This window comes from Spermophilus citellus, assembly GCF_964194105.1.
Source record: "Spermophilus citellus genome assembly, chromosome: 4".
Classification (NCBI taxonomy): domain Eukaryota; kingdom Metazoa; phylum Chordata; class Mammalia; order Rodentia; family Sciuridae; genus Spermophilus; species Spermophilus citellus.
In genome coordinates, this window is record NC_138185.1 from 53,034,445 (window position 1) to 53,055,219 (window position 20,775).

The 20,775-nt window shown below is 40.5% G+C and overlaps 1 protein-coding gene across 1 annotated transcript in view; it reads right to left on the reverse strand.

The window, feature by feature from the left end:
- Positions 1 to 11,376, reverse strand: part of ENTREP2 (endosomal transmembrane epsin interactor 2) — a 450,066-nt gene extending 438,690 nt beyond the window's left edge. The window contains exon 1 of the mRNA XM_081291850.1: positions 10,890 to 11,376. Within this exon, the coding sequence (XP_081147976.1) occupies positions 10,890 to 11,108 (219 nt within the window). The 5' untranslated portion in view covers positions 11,109 to 11,376. The remainder of the gene's footprint in view (positions 1 to 10,889) is intronic.
- Positions 11,377 to 20,775: the final 9,399 nt, after the last annotated feature.

Genomic DNA, 20,775 nt, shown 5'->3' on the forward strand with positions numbered 1-20,775 from the left:
TGCCTTATAACACCTCCTACACTGCAAATACTATGTAAACAGTTGTCTACTGTATCGTTTAGGAAATAATGATAAGGAAAACAGTCTATATATTCAGTACAAACACAACTTTTTTCCAAATTATTTTCAACTTGTGCTTAGTGAATCCACAGAGACTCGACAATATCTACAAATTTTCATTATAGATAAGAAGTCAGTGCTTCTCTTATGGTTAGATGATGTTAAGGTTTATTTTTAAATAAACATTTACTGTTTCATAGAGTTCCAAATTTTCTCTGCAAAATAATTTTTAAATTTTAAGGATTTATTTTATAAAAATTAACTTGTATGTCTATGTGATACATAATTATGCCACAGGATCTAGTAGCTGCTGATTCAAAAGAAGTAGTTTATTTACATTAACCAGATTATAAATACTTGACTCATCATCTCCCTTTGCCTCCAAAAAATGCCAGTGTGTTAACGTGCCTAACTCCTGTGGGCTCCATAAATTAACTCTCCACCACACCATATTGTAAACTGTAGGTAAAATATGACATTTTCATCAACAGGTGGAAGAAGAGAAGAAGAGCAGTCTATGAGTAAATTCAAACTATAATTTCAAAATATTAAACCAATAATAGAGAGATGTCAAGCAAAGTATACATGTTTTCAGATATAAGATGAATAAGTTATGGGGATCTAATTTACAGTATGATGACTATAGTTAATAATAATGTAATCCATACTTGAAATTGGCTATGGGAGTAGATTTTCTATTTTTCAAAAGTGGAAACACATCGGGTGATGGGAATGTTAATTGACAATGGGAATCATTATAGAAGATATAAAAACACCATACAGATAGCCAAGCATGGTGGTGCATTCCTATAATTCCAGCAAATCAGGAAGCAGAGGCAAGAGGATCACAAGTTTGAGACCAGCCTCATCAACTTAGTGAGGGCTTGACTCAAAATAAAATAAAAAGGACTGGGGATATATCTCAGTAGTAAAATGCCCCTGGAGTCAATCCTCAGTACCTCAAACAAACAAAGCCCATCATATTGGCCACCTTAAATACATACAATTTCCTGTTTGTCAGTCAGACCTCAATAGGGCATAAGATGGCACACAGCTTCCTCTCAGCCCCCAGGACATTACATTCCTTGAAATCCCTTAGGTTTCCCTGCTGGGAACTAAAATCAAAATATAAATTTACCACCCACAAAAAAGTCAACAAATTAAAAAAGATTAAATCACATCAAGTATCTTCTCTGGCCCCAATGTTAAAAAACTAGAGATCAATACCAGGAGGAAAAATATCAATATACAAAAATCAATCGTGTTTGTATACACTAGCAACAAACGAGCCAAAAGAGAAATCATGTAAATGATCCCATTTAGAATATCTACAAAAAAAATACTTAGGAATAAATTTAACCATGGAGGTGGAAGATCCATACACTGAGAAATATAAAACAATGATGAAGGAAACTGAAGAGGCCACAAAGATATCCCATATCCATAGATGGAAGAATTAATATTGTTAAAATATCTATCTTACTAAAGGTGGTCTACAGATTTAATGAATCCATATCAAAATTCCAAGGACATTTCTTACAGAAATAGAAAAACTAACCCAAAATTTTATATGGAATCACAAAATACCCCAAATTGCCAAAAGAATCTGGAACAGGAACAAAGCTAGAGGCATCCCACTACCTGATCCCAAATCTACTACAAAGGTAAAACAATCAAAGCAGCAGGTACTGGCACAAAAACATATGAACCACTGCAACAGCACAGACAGCCCAGAAGCAACCATCATGTATCGTCAGCTGCTTGTCAACAAAGATGCCAAGAAAGTACAATGAGGGAAAGGACACTCTCTTTAATAAGTGGTGGTGGGAAAACTGGATATTCACAAGAGAAGAAGGGAACTGAATCCTATCCCATCCCCAAACAGAAATCAATGCAAAATAGAGCAGAGACTTCAACATAAGACATGAATCTGTAAAACTGTTAGAAGAAAAGACAGGGGGAAAGCAACTTGACATAGGTTTTGGCAACCGCTTTTTTTTATATGATTACAAAAGCACAGGTAACAACAGCACAAACATACAAATGAGGTCACATCAAAGTTTCTGTACAATGAGGAAAACAATCAACAGAGCAAAAAGACAACTTACAACATGGGAGAAAATATGTGTGAACCATACATATGGTAAGAGGTTGGTATTCAAAATACATAAGGAACGTAGACAACTCATAACAACAAAACAACCCAATTTTTAAAATCAGTAAAAAACTAAATAGATATTACCTCCCCCAAAAAAAAGACCATGGCCAGAAAATATTCAACATCACTATTCCTCAGAGAAATGCAAGTTAAAACTACAATGAGATATCCCTTCACTTCTTGAAGATGGCTTTTACCAAAAAGACAAAAGATAACAAGTACTGGTAAAAAGGAAAAGAAAAGAGGCAATTTGTACATTATTGGTACAAATGTAAATTAGTTCGACCATTATAGAAAGCAGTATGGAGGCTCCTCCAAAACTGAAAAGCAAAACAAATCTATGATCCAGCAATTCCATCTCTGGGTATATATCCAAAGGCAATCAGATCTGTGCGTCAGAGAATCTGCACTCCCATGTTCATTTCAGCATCTTTAAAACAGCCAAGATATGGAATAAAGCTGTGGAAAACATGGACACAGAGGAATACTATCTGTATGTGTCTGAGATATTAATCACACACATACAGATAGGATCCTGGACCAGAAAGGGAAAAGGAACAGAATTTGGACAGTAGATGAAACTGGAATGGGGTCTGTGGACTGGATATGAATGTTCTTCCAAAGTTGGTTTTCTAATCTGGAGAGGTTTATGCTGGCTAGATAAAGAGTGTCCTCCAATTGGGAAATAGCCACTGAAATTTTCATGAGGAATGCTACATCATGTCAGAAGTTTGGCTCCCAAATGTTTAAGAAAAAGATGAATGACACTGGATTCTCTTCTTCATTGACAAAAGGAGTTTGCACAAGGACAAGCCACAGGTCAGATGCAATAAAATGGTTACAGTTAAGGAGTATATGTGAAGAGAGATACTAGTGTCCTCGGTTGTTTTGCAACTTTTCTGTTGGAAATCATTTCAATTTTTTCCAAAATGACGTTTTTTAGAAATATATTTTCATTTTTTTCAAGCACAGGATTAGGCAATGACCTTCCAATTCACTGTACCTACTACCTGTGACTAAGACATTTTACACGGTTGCCCAAAGAACTTTCTTCCTTCTCTTTGAAAGTCCGTTATTTTAGGGTTAAGGTTGTCTATCCCTCATTGATTTTTTTCCCCTCAGTTACAAAGTCTATCCTTTCAATTCTTCTTTATTTCAGGGAAAAAAATTCTTGCATTGCAGTTCTAAATATTTATTTTGTTCTATTGTTTTGCTTTTCCTTCCCTGGACAGTCTAATTATAGACATACTGGATCTCCTTTGCCTGTCTCCTGTACTTATTTTCTCTAATTCACTGTATCTATTTGTGTTAGTCAGCTTTTTGTCACTGTGACTAAAATACTTGAAAAGAATAACTTAGAGGTGAAAAAGTTTATTTTGGGCTCACAGTTTCAGAGGTTTGGGTCCCGGTAAGCAGGCTCCATTGCTCTGGGCCTGAGGTGAGACAGAACATCAAAGCAGAAAGGTGTAGCTCATGGCACCTGGGAGATGGGAGGTGAGGAGCACAGAAAGACAGACAGGAAGGGGCCAGGGACATACATAGTTCCCAAGGCCTCAGCCCCAGTGATCCACTTTCCCCAGCCAACCCCACCTGCCTACAATACCACCCACTCATCCAAAGTATTAATCCATCAAATGGATTAATCCACTTATGAGATTATAGTGTTCATGATCCAGTCATTGACTAAAATCCCCACCTCTGAACCCAGGCTGCACTGAAGACCATACTTTCAACACATGAGCTTTTAAAAGGACATCCAGATTCAAATCATAATGTCTCCCTCATTTTTTTTTTCATTTTTCTCTTTTTCATCTACTTTTACTCTGTGCTTTCTATCATATCCATTATTTTCCTTCTAATTTAGTCTTCATTTTTTCCAAATTATTTTTTGGCATCTCTCTAATTTCATAATTTTTAACTAGTCATGTCTTTCATAATCTCTTTTTCTGATTGGTATTACTCCTGTAAAACTTTCTTTTTTTTCTTTAAGCTTATGTTGAAATACTGTTTAGAATCTTCCTTGCTTCATCTCATTTTCTAAGTATTGTTGTTTTCTTTTTCATCATTTTTCTTTTTTTTTTTAATTTTAGTATTTATTTTTTAGTTTTTGGCAGACACAACATCTTTGTTTGTATGTGGTGCTGAGGATTGAACCCGGGCTGCACACATGCCAGGCAAGTGCGCTATCATTTGAACCACATCCCCAGCCCTCATCATTTTTCTTTGAATGAATTTCTCATGGGGTTAGATTATGTTCCTTGTTTGTTCAAGCAAGTTTAAATGAGGTAGATTTTCCTGATTAGGGGGATATGACTAAAAATTGGGGGGTGGGCCAGGGCAGCTTTGCTAACTGGGCTCTACTGATCTCTGTAAGACCCAAAATACAAACTCCCTATATATTCACCTGTTTCTTGGTTAAGTCCAGAAACTTTGTAAACCTCAGGGCCTCTAGCTCTTTACTGCAGCTCCAGATAACTGAAGTCCTTGTTTTCCAATGATGAAATCTCAGCTTTTCATGGTTTATAGTTTGTGTTGGTTTGTTTGTTGTGGGTTGTTGTTTTTTGTTTGTTTTGTTTTGTTTTGGAGGGAGGGGTCTTTGTTTATTTTGTTTTAGCTATTAGAACAGTGCTATCTTAAGATTCAAGTATTTGCCCCCCATCCCTCTGCAAAGGCCCCTGTGCCAAAGCCTTGATCCCCAGTCTGTGACACAACTGAAAGGTAGTAGAACCTTTAAGAGATTAGTAGGGATGTGCCCTTAAAAGCCATTGAAAGGGACACTGAAATGCTAGCCTGTCTCTCTTTCTCCTTTGTTCTCTGCTTTTCAGCCACCATGAGGTGAACAAGCTTCCTCTGCCACACCCTCTAGCATCCATGATATAGTGTACCACCAAGAGCCCAAAACAACAGAGCCAAGTGACCATGGATTAAAACCTCTGAAACTGTGAACCAAAATAAACATTTTTTTCATCCTGAGTTAATTATCTCAGGTATTTTATTATAGTAAAAGAAAGCTGACTGACCCAACCAGTTTCTAAAATCTCTTTCTTTGCAGGTCTTCATCCTCACTTCTAGCACCTGAACCTATTTCCTCTCACCATCTGTGTTCCTGTCCTGCTCAATTTGGTATATATTCACAGTAATTTCTGCACAGGGTGAGACTCTGCCCTTCTAGGAAGAAGGACTTACCATGCATTTCTAAGATTCTCCAAGGCATGATGTGGATTCTCCCACATTCTTGTCCAGTCACTATTCTTGCCCATACAAAACTGTTTAAGACCTTTCCAGTTTTGTCAATTGTTCTTGGATGTGGCCATCCATACTTCACTTCCACTTTTAGGGATGAGTGACATTGTGATCCTATTACTGCTGGTGTGTGGCCCCACTCGCCTGAGGCTGGGACTCTCAGGTGCACCCCATCACTTTTGCCAACCATGTCATCTCTGAGCTTTTTCTATGGCTGTCTTCTTGCTGACTGACTTAATGCTCAGAAATTTAAGGAAGAATGAAAAACTACTCTGCCACCATGAACACATCCCCATAAAGCATTTTTTGAAAAATCTAAAAATAAGAACAAATCAAGGAAGAGACACATCACATTCTTTAATTGGTAGATTCAATATTATAAAACAGTACTTTTTAAATTGATCCATAAATATAATAGAATTAATTTTTGGTGTCTTTTGCTGTAGAGAAAAAAAAATTTTACCTAATTAAATCTCCTAGTTTTCACTTTTACAGAGAAATGCAAATCATAAAACAATCTTACCAGAATCCAGACAGAAATATTTTAAAGTTCAAATGGAAGAACCACTATGGCACTTTTGAAAGAGGAAAAACAGTGTGGACAGACTTACCTTACCAGGTAGTAAAACTCACTAGGAAGTTGCCATAATCAAAAAAATGCAGTATTGATTCTGAAACAAATGGGTTAAACGTATAGCTAGGTGGTGGAGTGCTTTTGCCTAGCATGCACAAGAACCTGGGTTCAATACCAGCACCACAACATAAATAGATAGATAGATAAACAATTAGGAGAATAAAACTGAATATAGTCCAAAAAGAGAGCCATATGTAAGTAGAAACTTCAATTCAAAGCAAAATTAATGTTAGCCCTTTCTAAACACTATCTACAAAATCAATTCTAGATGAATGAAGACATGAATAAAAAGTTAAGTTAAACATTAAAAAGAAATTTAGAATATTTGTGTGACTTCTGTAGAGATAACTCTATCAACTAAGAAAACAATCCAGAAACGATTAAAGTGAAAACTAGATTTAACTAGGTAAAAAGTATTTTTTATACAGAAAGACACCAAAAATTAAGTCAACTTCCTTCAGTGCACAGGCTCTGCACCAGACCCAAAGGCAACAGGGCCAAGAGACCATGGACTGGAACCTCTGAAACCATGAGACAAAATAAACCTTTCCTCCTGAAAAGGTGAGTCTCTTGGGTATTTCGTCACCATGACAGACAGCTGACCAACACACTAGTCAAAGCATAGTCCAATTTGGAATTTTGTTAGGTACTGCTGGATTCATTTCCACAAGAATTTAGTTGTTGCCACCCATGGGACCATGACCCAAGAGTGCTCTTTTCCATTGCAGCACATGAGGTAGGAATCTTCATTACATTTTAAAATTACATTTGAAAAGAAGTCCAAGTAATATGGGTGGTTTAATCCCATTTTTATATCTTGAAAAGAAAAGAAATATTCCATATATATAAATTCCAATACATTTTGTGATTGTAAAAGAAAGTGTGGAAGGACAACATTAAACAACACTGGTAATCTTGGTTAACCATGCATAGAGAATTGGTATAGAAGAAAGCATGGTTTTTTTGTTTTGTTTTGTTTTAAGTTGTTACAACAATTATATATTGCTTTTTCAGTATAAAAAAAAAAAACAGGTGAAGTTGTTTTAAAGGCACCTCAAACGCATACATTCACACACACAGGGTTAGCACCCAATGATTATGTCTTTATCAATGTATGTACTAGCAATTTGAATAATTCATAATGTACTTGTCTGATGTCTTGGGAATTAATAAAATTTCAAAGAAAATAATGAAGCTGATCTATTAAAGGATAACTGCTCAAGAAATTCACCCACCTCGGTTGGTCCTCTAAGCCATTAATACTGATGATCATTAACTCCAAAATGCAGGAGGCATTCATCCACCAGGGAACTGATCCAGCTCCTAAATTGTTAGCTAGCACAGTATAGGACAGGAAAACATTTGAAGGTGGTCCTCAAGTTAATGGAATGGCCTGCAGAGCTCTGGCCTTCTTCTACTTCACCTGTCTCCAACTCTGTCAAGGTCCCCTGAAATAGTTTGAATCCTAAGTGTCCTCCACATGCCCACATGTTAAAGCTTTGGTCCTAAGTTTGGCTCTACTAGGAAGTGGTAAAAACTTTTAAGAGGTGGAGCCAAGTGGGAGGAAGTTAAGTCATTGGGGGTGTGCCTTAGAAAGGAATATTGGGACCTAAACCCCTTCTTCTTCATCTGTTTGCTTCCTGGCCATGAGGTGAATGGTTCTGATCCACTACACATTCCTCACCATGATGTGCTGCCTCATCACAGGCCCAAAAGGAATGAGCTGACCAACCATGGACTGAAACCTCCCAAACTGTGAGCTGAAATAAACCTTTCTGTAAAACCATCTCTCCCCACCAAAAAAAAAAAAACCACTAAATTTCCTCACCTTCCCTAGTGCTTTCTCAAGCTTCTTTTGAATCTTCATCTTTCCAGGCATGATTTAGGGGCTTTTCCTAAGAAACAGAGGTTGCAAGCCCCTGATCAAGCCTGACTCCTTTACTACTAGGCTTTATGCAATCACCTTCTGCCTAAACAGTTAATGTAATGGTTAGAGAAGTGGTGTCTAAAGTTGGGGCAAGTAAGTTCAAAGCCACTCCTTAGCTGAGTGACCTTGGGCTAGTTACTTATTCCCTCTTCATCTCAGTATACTCAGCAGAAATAGTCAAGACTTCAGGAGGCCTCCAGTAAACTGTTTTTCTTAGGTATTGTTTTTTTCTTAAACAAAGAGTTATTTTTGCATTGGTTCTTCACCATGTACAAACCAGAGAGAGGACCTAGAAAACCAGAGATTGCTAAGGAGTACAGACCTCAGAGGAGGCAAAGAAAGCAGAGTACAGACCTACGCTCCACTGTACAGATTTCCATAAAAGCTGGCCATCCTAATCACCTTTCTTAAATGAAGAACATCCTTGGAAAGCAGTGTCACCAATCTGCAGTCTGAAGGCAAGCATATATAACCGTCCCTCAGAATCCATGGGGGATAGATTAAAAGACACGCCCCCCCCCAAAAAAAACTAGGGATGTTCAAATTTCCTTATGTAGCACTGTGTAGTATTTGCATACAACTTCCATACACATCCTCTCATATATTTTAAGTCATCTCTAGATGTCTTGTAATGCCTACCACAATGTAATTCTATCTAAATAGCTGCTATACAACATTGTTTAAGGAATAATGACAAGGAAAAAAAGTCTATACATATTCAGTACAGATGCAGGGATTTTTTTTTTTTTTTTTTTTTTTTTAGTATTTTCAATCTGTACTTGATTGAATTTGTGGATGCAGAAGCTGCAAATATGGAGGACTGTCTGAATATGGCAAGGGGCCCATGCTACCCATTCACAACCACACCACCAAGCAAACCTGCACAACATAAATGGAATCAATCACCCCTTTCTGCAAAGGGCGGAAACAATATGTGAAAGATAGTATGTACTGTATTCAAAGAATTTTAAAGCTGCTTGGGGCACATTAAGTTTGAAGAGAGAAAACAAGCCCAGAAGAAAACCAATGGAAGGATGGGAAGGTAGGAGATGGATCCTGGGCAGAAGTTACCTTAAAAATCTCTAAAATGTAAACAGTTTATTGTTGGTTTGTTGCTGTTCACCAGAGCCTAGAGAAATGTGTACACACAGAAATTTGTGGAATTACTATGAATCTTGGGAAGCCAGAACTACTCTCTTACAGCAGTTGTAAAGAATAACATTTGAAACTGAATTAACTGTTTTACATACTTAACTCTTTAAACTGAAATGTGAGCATTTCTTGCAGAAATAGTCTTTCTGCTGTGCCCTATTAATGTTTTCTCTTTGGGGTTTATTATTAAAGGGCAGTTCTCTTTGCATACCCCTGGGAGTAGTGGAAAGGCTGGAAGGGTGGTGGGGGGCAGGGATGTTAGGGAGGAGCCAGGGAGTGGAGCTAATTCACCAGTCTGCCACCTGTAGGCTGGTTCCAGCAAACTGAAACCTCAGTACTCACTAGACAGACATGAAAACAATGCATACTAAATAATACTAAAAACTGCGCAACAGATGTGTTAAGACTATATATAGGGGAGCATTTGAATCACGGTTCCTGTGTTCCTCCTGCCTCCCACCCCCTCTCATTGATTTAAATGCTGGGAGCTGTGACCGCACATACTGTTATTCCTATTCAGCTCTGCAAAACTCACCCCCTGGTCTGAAATAAGCTTTGAAAATTAATACCCCCATTAGGATGAACAGTCACACCTGTATCGATCCGTGTTTCAAAGGCATTTTTGCTCCGATCTCGTTTTAAAAGCCATGAAAGGAACTTAGAGAACAAAGGCCATTACAAATTAAATAAATAAAAGCAAGCTGGACGTTTTTGTGTTTTTTTTTTTTTAAATTTCAAAACTCAAGAATAGCAAACCTTAATTACAAAGGCTTGGTTTGGATTTCTGTAGGTGGAATTTAAACATACCGAGTTTAAGTGTAAGTCTATACGATGTATTTCAGCACCATAAACCAAATGTAGTTACAGATGTCAAGAGTTCTCAGAACAAGTGCCTCTCTTTATAAATATCTGCTCTGCATATATTTTTCCCATTCCCATATGTCCATTCTGTATTACTATAGGGGGAAAAGCAACTTTCAACCAAATGCTAAAAAATGTCAAGAATTAACTCTTAGTGACAATCATTTGTTTAATAGCGATCTCCTGGTGTCTTTTTCCTATGGAGGTTGACGGGCTTCTTTGATTTGGGAGTCAAAAACCTGAAATCAGTCGTCCTGACAGTCTGAAGCTCAGAAAACACGCCCCCCAGACGCTGGCTGCAGGTCGGCTGCCCAGTTCAGCAGGCCGTTAGGGGCGGGAAACCAGAGTGCCTGACACTGGTCGGCGAGTGGCCAGAGGAGGTAGGTTGGTCACCGCGGCCGGGACTGGCCCGCTACCTGACAGTACGCACCACGCTTCCTCCCCGCCTAGCTAGGGCCACTGAGAAGGCGAGGCGCGCGCAGACACGCAGCACCGCACTGGGTTCGGATCCCACCTCGTACGCTGCAGCGCGCTGAGTACCCAAGGGCCGGCCGCCAAATGCCGGATTGCTGCCCACCCTTGCGTGGCGAAGGGTGGGCGCCTGGCTTCTGTTTCCTCTAAAAAAAGTAACTCCGGGGATGAGCGCAACGGAAAAGCGGACGCGACGTTCCGGGAGCCGCGAGTCAGTCCCCGGAGTTATTCTGCCCGGAGTTTTGAACTGCAACCTGCGCTGCAGCTCGACCCTGGGCGTTCGCACCCCAACTTGGAGCCCGCGGTGGCGTCCCGGCGGCGCCTGGGTCCCGGGCACGCGCTCTCTCCCGGAGCCCTGTCCCTGCCGGGCCTCAGACACTCACCGAGAAGCCAGCCCAGAAGGGGCAGGAGTGACGGACGCGGGCGGAGGTAGTGAGCGCCAACGCGGCGAAGCTGACAGCCACGATGAGGCATCCGAGCGCCATCTGCGTGGCCCCGAGCGCCAGCACGATGCGGGAGCGGCCCGGGCACTCGCGCAGGCGGGACAGGCTGCGGGGCAGAGCGGTGGGGCGCGGAGCGCGGGGGCCGCCAGCCGGAGGCATAGCGCTGGGCGCCCGCACCCCTCGCCCGGCTCCCGCCCGATCCAGGTGTACGCCGCCGCCTTTCCTCACAGAGGGTCCGAGGCAAGTTGCTCCGGATGCGGGGACCACCTCCTAGCTGGCTGCGGAGGCTGCGACGGCCGCGCGCCGGGAGCAGACTGGGCCGGGCGGGAAGCCTGGCGCCCGCGGCTGCTGCCGGTGCCTGCGCCCATGCCGCTGCCGCTGCTCCGCAGAGCCGCCGAGCCGCCCGCCTGCCAGCCGGCCGAGCTGCGCTGCGCCCTCTCCCGCCCGCCCCGCGCGCTACCCGGCCCGAGCGCGGGCGCGAGCCTCTGTGCCGGGCGCGAGCGGCCGCTGTCCCCGGGCGCGAGCCCCGCCGCCGCGCGCTGGGCGCGGGCTGGAGCGGGAGCCGGGACCTACCCGGGGAGGCTGGGCGAGGGCGCAGGTGTGGTCCCCTGACTGGTCCCCGGCGCTCACGCCTCTCGCCGGTGGTTGGCAGCGGACCCGAAGGGAAAGAGTGGGAACCGCAGCGCGACAAGGGCAAGGGCAACAATCTCCGCTGCGGAGCCCTTGGCCAGTGGTGCGGCAGGGTAGTGGGAGTCGGGTCCGCCACCCGAGCGGCAAAGCCCGCGGCCGGCCAAGGATGGTTCGGGCGGTGGCAGCGCTGAGAGTGGAGAGACCACCCCGCCCGGCAGGGAGCCCAGAGGTGAATTTCCTGCTCTGTCCTCAGGTGTGAGGGGCAGGAACCTTTCTGGAAAGCAGAAATCTAAGAACCAATGTGCCGTTTTTTTCCGCAGTCCCAGAATTTTCCAAGCCATACGCTGAGAACTTAGCATCGGAGGACTGGGCGTTTAAAACATTCCCGGGTCATACTGGGGTTTTTGCATCTATCTTTCGTTTTCAGGTCTTTTAATACAAGTCAAACATTTTAACTTTGAAAATTTTTTCCACAAAACGAATTTAAATGAATAACAACATTAACAACTTATTAAACTATCTCTACTCTCTCTTGCCAACATAGTTTTAAATAACTAAGTGTTGGCTTCCTTGGAATTCCTAGCAAACTTGGAAATTTCGGTTATATTAATTCCTTTGTGGCCCTATTGATGAAACAACTTTAATAAGATTCCTTGGGTTTAAAAGGACTGGACTGACATATTAAGAGACTGGTGCCTGTTAGGATGTCTGAATGAATCAGGTACAAAAACGTAAAATTGAAAATAATAAAAGGAAATGGCAGGTCATTTCCAGAAACCTTTTTCCATAGCCTTCTACCAGTACTTATGAAGTCCCCTGTTGGATCAGAAACACTGAAGTGTCTGGCCCCAAAATATCTCAATTGCTGGTGCTTGAAATTTCACTGTTAAGAGATATTGATTCCTTTGGGGATTGACCAGCCTCTATTAAAATGCAAATTCCCCTTGAAGGGGCAATAGCTCAAGCCTTTATCAGCCAACACCTTACCCAAGGATGGGATTTATTTTCCAATTTAACAGGATGGCCAAGGGATGCAGGGGGGTGGGGGTGGGGTGAAGAATTCCACAGATAAAGTAGCTGACCTCAAAATATTGGCCTGTGGCCAAACACTGCCTTCTCTCCCAATTCTTTATAAAATGACTAAGCCTCTGGCGGGCATTGTTTAGAGTACTCTAGTTACAAATTCCAATTTCCTGGAGACATTTTCTATCTAGAAATTCTCAGGGCAACATTTCGTAAGAGCTTGAAACAATGCCAAAGCGTGATCCTGGACTGGAAAGAAGTTAGACTCTTTGCCCTCACCTCTCTGGTTTATTCATTTTTCCAACAAAAGTTCATACAGGGGCTTTCTAAGCAGGAGCCATTCTTTTAGGCACTTAGGGGGGTACATCAGTGAACAGAGTAGACCAAATCCCTGCCTTTAAGGGACCAGGAGAGAAATAATCAGTATAACATAAGCAAATTACAAAGTTAATCTACTTTGTATACTATTCAAAAATAGAGTCAACACCCATGTGTCTGACAAGCAAAAGCAGAGAAGCATCCCTTATTCAGGGAACTTTCAGTCTCCTGGGGAGACAGGCAGCACATAGGTAATTGCTCTGCGGCCAAATGCAAACAAGTTCAGTGGTATGGAGAAGCTGCACTGTGCCTCTCTCCCCACTACCACCCCCCACATATCCCCCCAAAAGATGATGGCATTGGAAAAGATCTTTCTAATCACAATATAGAAAAGAAAAAAAAAGAAAAAGGATTGAGGGTGTCCAAGGAACCCAGAGGCTATTGCTGTCAGCTTGACAAGAGGTGGCAGTGTTTTGGATTAAAGTGGGGGTGGTGTGCACATCCAGAACTGGGTGGATTTGAGAGATGTTTGGGAGATATTGTCAGCTGTCACCTTCCAGTGAATTCTCATTTGTAAATTAAATGTACTTCCAAAATAAATGTGGACTCGTTTTTTAAAGTTATAAATGGTATAGAAACTCCAAGCAGCAGGAGATTTTGGTGAAGGTGGGTTAGAAAGATCTACCTTTATTGAAAATTTTGGTTTGGAAGAAGAGGGAAAGATTGATCCAGAAAGTACTTACTTTGCTATTCTAAAATTCACTTCTTTGGTAAAAGAAACACTTGAGATAAAATAAATGTAAGACTTTATTTGAGCGAAGGAGTGGTGAATTGGGTAGCCCTCAGAATCAGAAGAAATTCAGAGAATTGCGCTCTGCAACACGGGCCCAATATGAAGAGACAGAAAAAGCCAAAGAAAGCAAAAAATAAAGTATACAAAAAGGTTGATAATTTCGAAGTTACTTTCCTTGTAAAGGTTAAAGCAGAAGGAACATTCTTATCATGCTTTACTAAAACTGGATTGTTTGGGAATTTGACTATTATCTCCCTCTTTCCTGATTTCTCAGGTCAGATTAACAACTTCATTTCAGCTTGGAACTGAAGCTTGAGTGACTATGTTTTGGTTTGGTCTGTTGGATCCTAGTGCAGGAGCTCAATCCAAATAAATAGCCAGCTATACATTTTATTTAACACCATGTGTTACAGAATTTTCAAGTTGTGTTGTATTAACTGCAGCAGCTAAGGTTACCTGGACGAACAGCTGGAATTTAAACATATAAATTTTAAAAAATGAAAATGAGTTGATTTCATGGAAGTGAACCACAAAGGAAAGAAGGAATGTAAAGGAGGGAGGAAGGGAGGGAAGGAGAGAGAAAATTCCTGGGAGGAAAGGAGAGGGGAGGGAGGGCAGAAGAGGGGAGGGGAGAAAAAGGAGGGTTCTAGCCTGAGCATATCCTCCTGGCTCTGATCCCAATAATTTTTAAACCTCCTTTGATCCTCAGTGTTTGCTGCTTTAAAAGTGTTGCCTTCGTGTTTAGTAAATTCTTGGAGATCCTTCAGATGAACTCATTGCAACTTTTTCTTCTCCCGGAATCTGATGGGACTGATGGACTAAGACCATTGTTCTTAATCAAAGCAAGACAGGTGGCTGCACTTCTTGATGAAAAGCAGATTCCGTGACTGTTTGCAGGATGGGAAGATGAGTAACTTTACAAATGCCTCACTCACCACACACTTGATTCAGATTCTTAACTCTTTTCCGCATGTACTTCTCCACAGATGGATGAGAAATAAACTTGTCCCTTTGTATCCTTTCTAAGCAAGAGGGGAGGTGTACCTGCATCTCACAGTCTGTGCTCTGGAAGAGTAATAGGGGGAAAACTCCACTCCCAGGAAGGGCAAACAAGTTACTTCTCCTACTAAAGGCAACTTTAAAGCCAGAAGAAGTATTTTTTGTCTGTCTTCTTTAAAGTATCAAGGAATTATAGAGATAATGAGGTAACATCAGGTTAAGATCAAGAGGAGAAGGGACCCACAAGAGGTGTACACAGCACAGGGTTAAAAAGATGAGTTTTAATCCAGGGGTCTCCAAGGGTGGGGACCGGTCCCCTGCCTTGTGTTAAAACTCTAACAGCTGCACCACAGGAGTAAGGGAATAAACCAACTTTACCTCTTGTCACAAGCTCCCAGAAATCTCAACCCCAAATTTGGGTCAAGGTAATCCTGCATTACTTAAACTGTTAGGAATTGACAAAAGCAATAAAAATCCTTTCTGGAGAAAAATAACATCATCCTAGGTCTCAGCTTATTTTCTATGAATAGCATTTTAAGCTCACATTCCTTGAGTTCCTCAACATGATAAAGGGCATTTATGAAAAACCCACAGCTAACATCATAGTCAATGATGAAAGTCTTCAATCTTTTCCCCAAGATTGGGAATGTGACACAAATGACAGATGTCTGCATTTATCACTTCTACTTGACATTGTACTAGTTCCAGCCAGAGCAATTAGACAAGAAAAGGAAATAAAAAACATCAAAATTGGAAATGAAAATGCAAACCTATCTCTTTTTGCAGATGAAATAATCCTACATTTAGATAATCCAAGAGGAATCTGCAAAAAAGAAAAAAAAAAGCACTGTTAGAGATCATATTCAGTAGTTGCAGGGTAAAAATCAACACACAAAAATCTATTGTGCTTCTATACACTAATGATGAATAATTTAAAAAGAAAATTAATAAAGCAATTCTATTTATAATAAAATCTAAAAGAAGAAAATTCCTGGGAATAAATTTAACCAAGAAGGTGTATACCAAAAATTACAAAAAAAATTGCTGCAAGAAATTAAGATCTAAATATATGAAGGGGCATACTATGTTCATGGAGAGGGATAGAATATTAAAATGTCAATACCAGAATGCTATACAGATTCAACATAATCCCTATCAAAATTCCAAGATTCCCTTTTGCAGAAATGGAAAATTAAATCCTCAAATTCATATGGAATTGCAGGGGCCACAAATAGCCAAAAAGTCTTGGGGGAGAAAAAGTTGTAAGACTCACATTTCCAGATTTCCAAACTTATAAGAAAGCTATACAAATAGAAACTATGTGGTACTCTACCCAAAGCACAAACATATAGACCACTGGAATAGAATTGAGCATCCAGAAGTAAATTAACACAAGAATGCCAAGTCCAGCCAATGGGGTGAAAATAACATCTTCAACCAATAGTGCTAAAACAATTGGATTTGCACATACAAAATAAAAAGTTGGACTCCAATCTCACATCATATACAAAAAATAATTCAAAATGGATCAAAAGCCTAAACACCAGACCAAAAACTATAAAACTCTTAGAAGAAAGAATTGGTGTAAAACTTCATGACCTTAGAAATGACTGAGGATTCTTGTAGTTGTGGTGCTGAATGTTCCCCAAAGGCCCATTTGTTAAAGGCTTGGTCCCCAGACTGGCACTATTGGGAGGCGGTGGGCTGTTTAGGAGGTAGAGCATAGTGGGAGGTCTTTAGGTCGTTTGAAATAGCCCCACAAAAGAGATTGTAGAACCCTGGCCCCTTCCTCTTTCTCTTTTTCTTTCTGTTTATGAGATGAGCAGTTTGCTTTGCCACACACTCTTTGCCATTGCTATCTAGAATGCCCATTAGAGACCCCCAAAACAATGGGTCCACCCAATCTTGGGCTGAACCTCTTAAAATAAACCTTTTCTCTTTTTAAGCTAATTATTTTAGATATTTACTTACAGCAATGGAAAGCTGATTAGTGCAATATAACAACAAAAGCATAGCCAATAAAAGAAAAAAAATGGATAAATTGTATTTCACCAAAATTAAAAACGTTTATGCATCAAAGAACACAATCAAGAAAGGGAAACTCAGAAAATAGCAAGTGTTGGCAAGGATATGGAGAAATGAAAATACTTGTGCCTTGCTGGTGGGAATACAAAATGATGCTGCCACTGTGGAAAACGGTATTAGAATTCTTCAAAAATACCCAAACCCAGTTAATTCCTTATAATCCAGCAATTCCACTTAAAAACAGAGACTGAAAGAAATATTCATACACCCATGTTCATTGCAACATTATTCCAATAGCCAAAAAGTAGAAGCAACCCAGTAGTCCATTGATGAAAGAATAGATAAACAAAATGTGATCTGTACCTATTGCCGCAGTCTGGCTGGGCACAAAATCACGAGCCACTCAAGCAGGAACAAACTTTATTTTTTGAAACTGCCGCCAATACCCCATACACGCCCGCCAGGGAAGAAGCCGATCCACACACTCGGAGTTCTCCTGGAACCCCAGAACAAGTTCCTCCCCCGGAATTCCCTCCTACTGTACTTCCCCAACCAATGGGAACTCTCCAGGAGTCCCGTAGCAGGCCAAGGTGAACAGCAGGAGTCCAATATCCATATGAATGTAAATCTTAACATGATCATATCATCTCAATGGCTAGCTGGCATCACCTTTCAACCAAAAATGCCATGCATCATATTACTTGGCTGTGGCTCTTAGCAACCTACAAGGGAATAGCATTCAGCTTTAAAAGGAAGGAACATGTGATACTCCAACACAGACAAACCCTGAGGACCTTATGCCAAGGGAAATAGCAGTCATAAAAGAATAAATTTCTGATTCTACTTAAGTGAGATTTCTAGAGTAGTCAAACTCTTAGAGACAGGAAGTGGAATGCTGGCTGTCAGTGGCTGGGGAAGTGGAGGAGGGGGAGCTAGTGTTCAATGGATACAGAGCTGCAACTAAGGAACGTGAAAAACCCGTGAATACGGACGCGAATGATGGTCGCACAACAATGTGGATTATATTTCATGCCACAGAACTGCTCACTTAAAATCAGTTAAAGTGGTAAATTTTTATGTTATGTATTTCTCTACCATAATAAGAAAAAAAATGCAATAGTACTTCATATACACTAGAATGGTTATAATTTTTTAAAAAATAATAATAACCATTGTTAGATATGGAGAAATTAGAACACTTGGACATTACTGGTGGGAATGTGAAATGGTACAGATAGAAAAATCTTACGTTTCCCCAAAAGCAAGCATAATATCATCACATGGCCCAGGAATTCCCCTCCTAGGAAATACACTCAAAAAACCAAAAACAGCAACTAGAGCAGCTATATCACCAATGCCCCCCGGTCCTCGTCACCCAACCTGGAGCATGTTTGCTCACGTGATTGTAACTGGAAGGGTAGAAGCCTGTGGAAATCCTTGGATATTAATAGAGACTAACACATATGTATGAATCTTTGACTTGTCTCTGTTCTGTGGGTTTAAAATGTCTTTTAGCCACAAAAATAGCTAAAGGACAATTAAGTGCAGAGAGAAGAGAGATTCCCTCTTGACAGGTCTTGAAATACTTCTTGCTTCATAGGTTCCATGATGAGTTTTAAATTAGATCACGAATATAGAAAAGGATTTTGCAAATGCTAAAGCACTTTATGAATGCTGGGTGGAATTATCCCTTTAGTGATGCAGTCCTTACAGACAGGGGCCCCGTCTGCTATCCATCTGCGGTTATACTTGGCATAGTCCTTAGCAGGCAGTGTACTCAATGACTATTTATTTGGTTTAATTCAGTGTCCTAAGCTCTATGTTAAAATCCAAGTTTTCAGCACTTCCAAGCTACTCCTGACTAGTGATTTTGTGAAAATCCCCTGAGAAATAAATGATGCTGTATCATCCAGGGAAGGTAATGAGGCTAAGAAGGAAGTTCCAGTTAAGTTGATTCAACTGGCGTTATTAAATCGGGTTATTAGAAATCCTCGTCTTCTAATGATTTCATTAGAATAAGAAGTTATTCATTTTCATACACACTGACTGAAACAAAATTATACATGAAAGAAATGTTTTGCCTTTAGGGAAAAACTATCAAAATTATGAGCCCAGCCACATGAGATTTGATAATTCTCATCCATCAACTGAACAGAAAATAATGAAGTAAAATTTATCATTTGGGTTTTGAAGTAGGAGAGAGAGTCACCTTCAACCAGAACACCTTCACCAACTTTTTTTTTTTTAAGTAAAAAATAAAAAGTACGACACTTTTCTCATGACACATGGAAAATCTCTGAGAAATAAGCATTAGGGGTTACTAATCTTTGGCCTCAGGTATGTGGTTGACCCCATTGTTTCAAAGGAGCAGCAGCAAATTGCTGAGACATAATTCTGAGGTGATATGTTGCCCTGTTTTTCTGTAAGTAAGCTATGTGGTTAGGGGAGGAACTGAGGCCATCCAGCAAACACAACTGCTCCCTCCATTCTCTCCAACACGTTTCCCTAATGCTGCTCCATAAAACACAGGCCTTTGTTTCTTAAGCTTCTGGAAATTAGTGGGCCATTCCTGCTGAGAATGACCTTCTTTGTCCCCCATGTATGCCTCCTTTAGGGCTTTTCTCCAATTACAAAAGCTCGACAGCAGAGTGGGTAGTACAGAAATGAGGGCGTCACACTGCTTTACTGCCTCCATGCAAACCCCAATTCCACTTTCCAGCCATGCCCCACCTGCCACAGTTACCACCCAGTTAGTCCTTTCAAACTGATTATCTGTCAAATGGATGAATTCACTGATTAGTCACAGCTCTCACAATCTAAATATTTCACTTCTGAACATTGTTAGATTATCTCCTGAGCTTTTTGGAGACACCTCATAGTCAAACCGTAACAGTATTCAATGATGCTATACAGAAATCATTACTTCAGGCATGTAGAAATCAGTAAGACCTCGCACATCAGACGTCATGTCTCTTCTAGACTAATTCCTACCCATCATTCAATAGTCATTTTTGTAAGGCTGCTATGATTTGAACATGATTTGTCCCTTCTGAAACTCATGTTGAATGTGGTTTGTTCCCTTCAAAAGTCATTTGGTCCCTAGTGTAAGAGCGTTGAGAGGTAGTGGAATCTTTAGGTGGTAATGGGGTCATGAATAGGGATTAATGTGGGATTAATGTTTCATGGACTATGTCACTTACTGTGAAAATGGGGTTTTATAAAGCTGAGCCACCCCTCCAGTCTTCTCTCTTTCACATTCTCCCCTTATCCTTCTGCTTTTCTGGCATTTTATAAACAGCATGAGACCCTTGCCAGATGCAACAGCCCCAGCATCATGAGCCAAATAAATTTCTTTCCTTTATAAATTACCCAGTCTTAGATAGTCTGTTAAAGCAACACAAAACGGGGTAAGACTAATAAAGAGCCTTATTACTAACCTAAAACTAAACTAAAAGACTAAAACGAATAAAGTCTTTTATTAATCCAATTATCATTATTTCAATATCCTTAGGAAAAAACTCACTAAGTAATAAAGGTTTGGAAATTATTCCATAATTTATGTGTGGATTCCAAATCAAAATTACTTCCTAGATGGTTCCAGATTTGATTATAGAGATCCCTTCACCTGAAAAGAATGTGGAAATCTCTTTTCTACTCTTTTCTTCCAGGGATTAAGAATTAGATTCTTAAGAAGGATATTCAAAAAAGAGATTAAAGAGTAGGGCAACATCCCTACAGATAAGGGAAGCGGAAAGTCTACTATTTGAAAACAAGTTGACAGGCATTTAAAAACAGTGCTAAGAAGGAAGACAAAAATCAAAATTATGAAAACACAGCAATGAAGAGACAGAACTCAGGAAAGAACCGGAAATAAAATGGAGACTCAATAAGGAAAAACAAAGGCTGACATCACGCCTCCTGGTGAAAGGTTAAGTGCTTCCCGGAAGAGTAGAAAAGAGGCAAGGGTGTGCAGCCTCCTTGATCCACACACAGGGTTTCAGGAGTTCTGGGTGCTGCAACATGGTGAGAAAAAAAAAA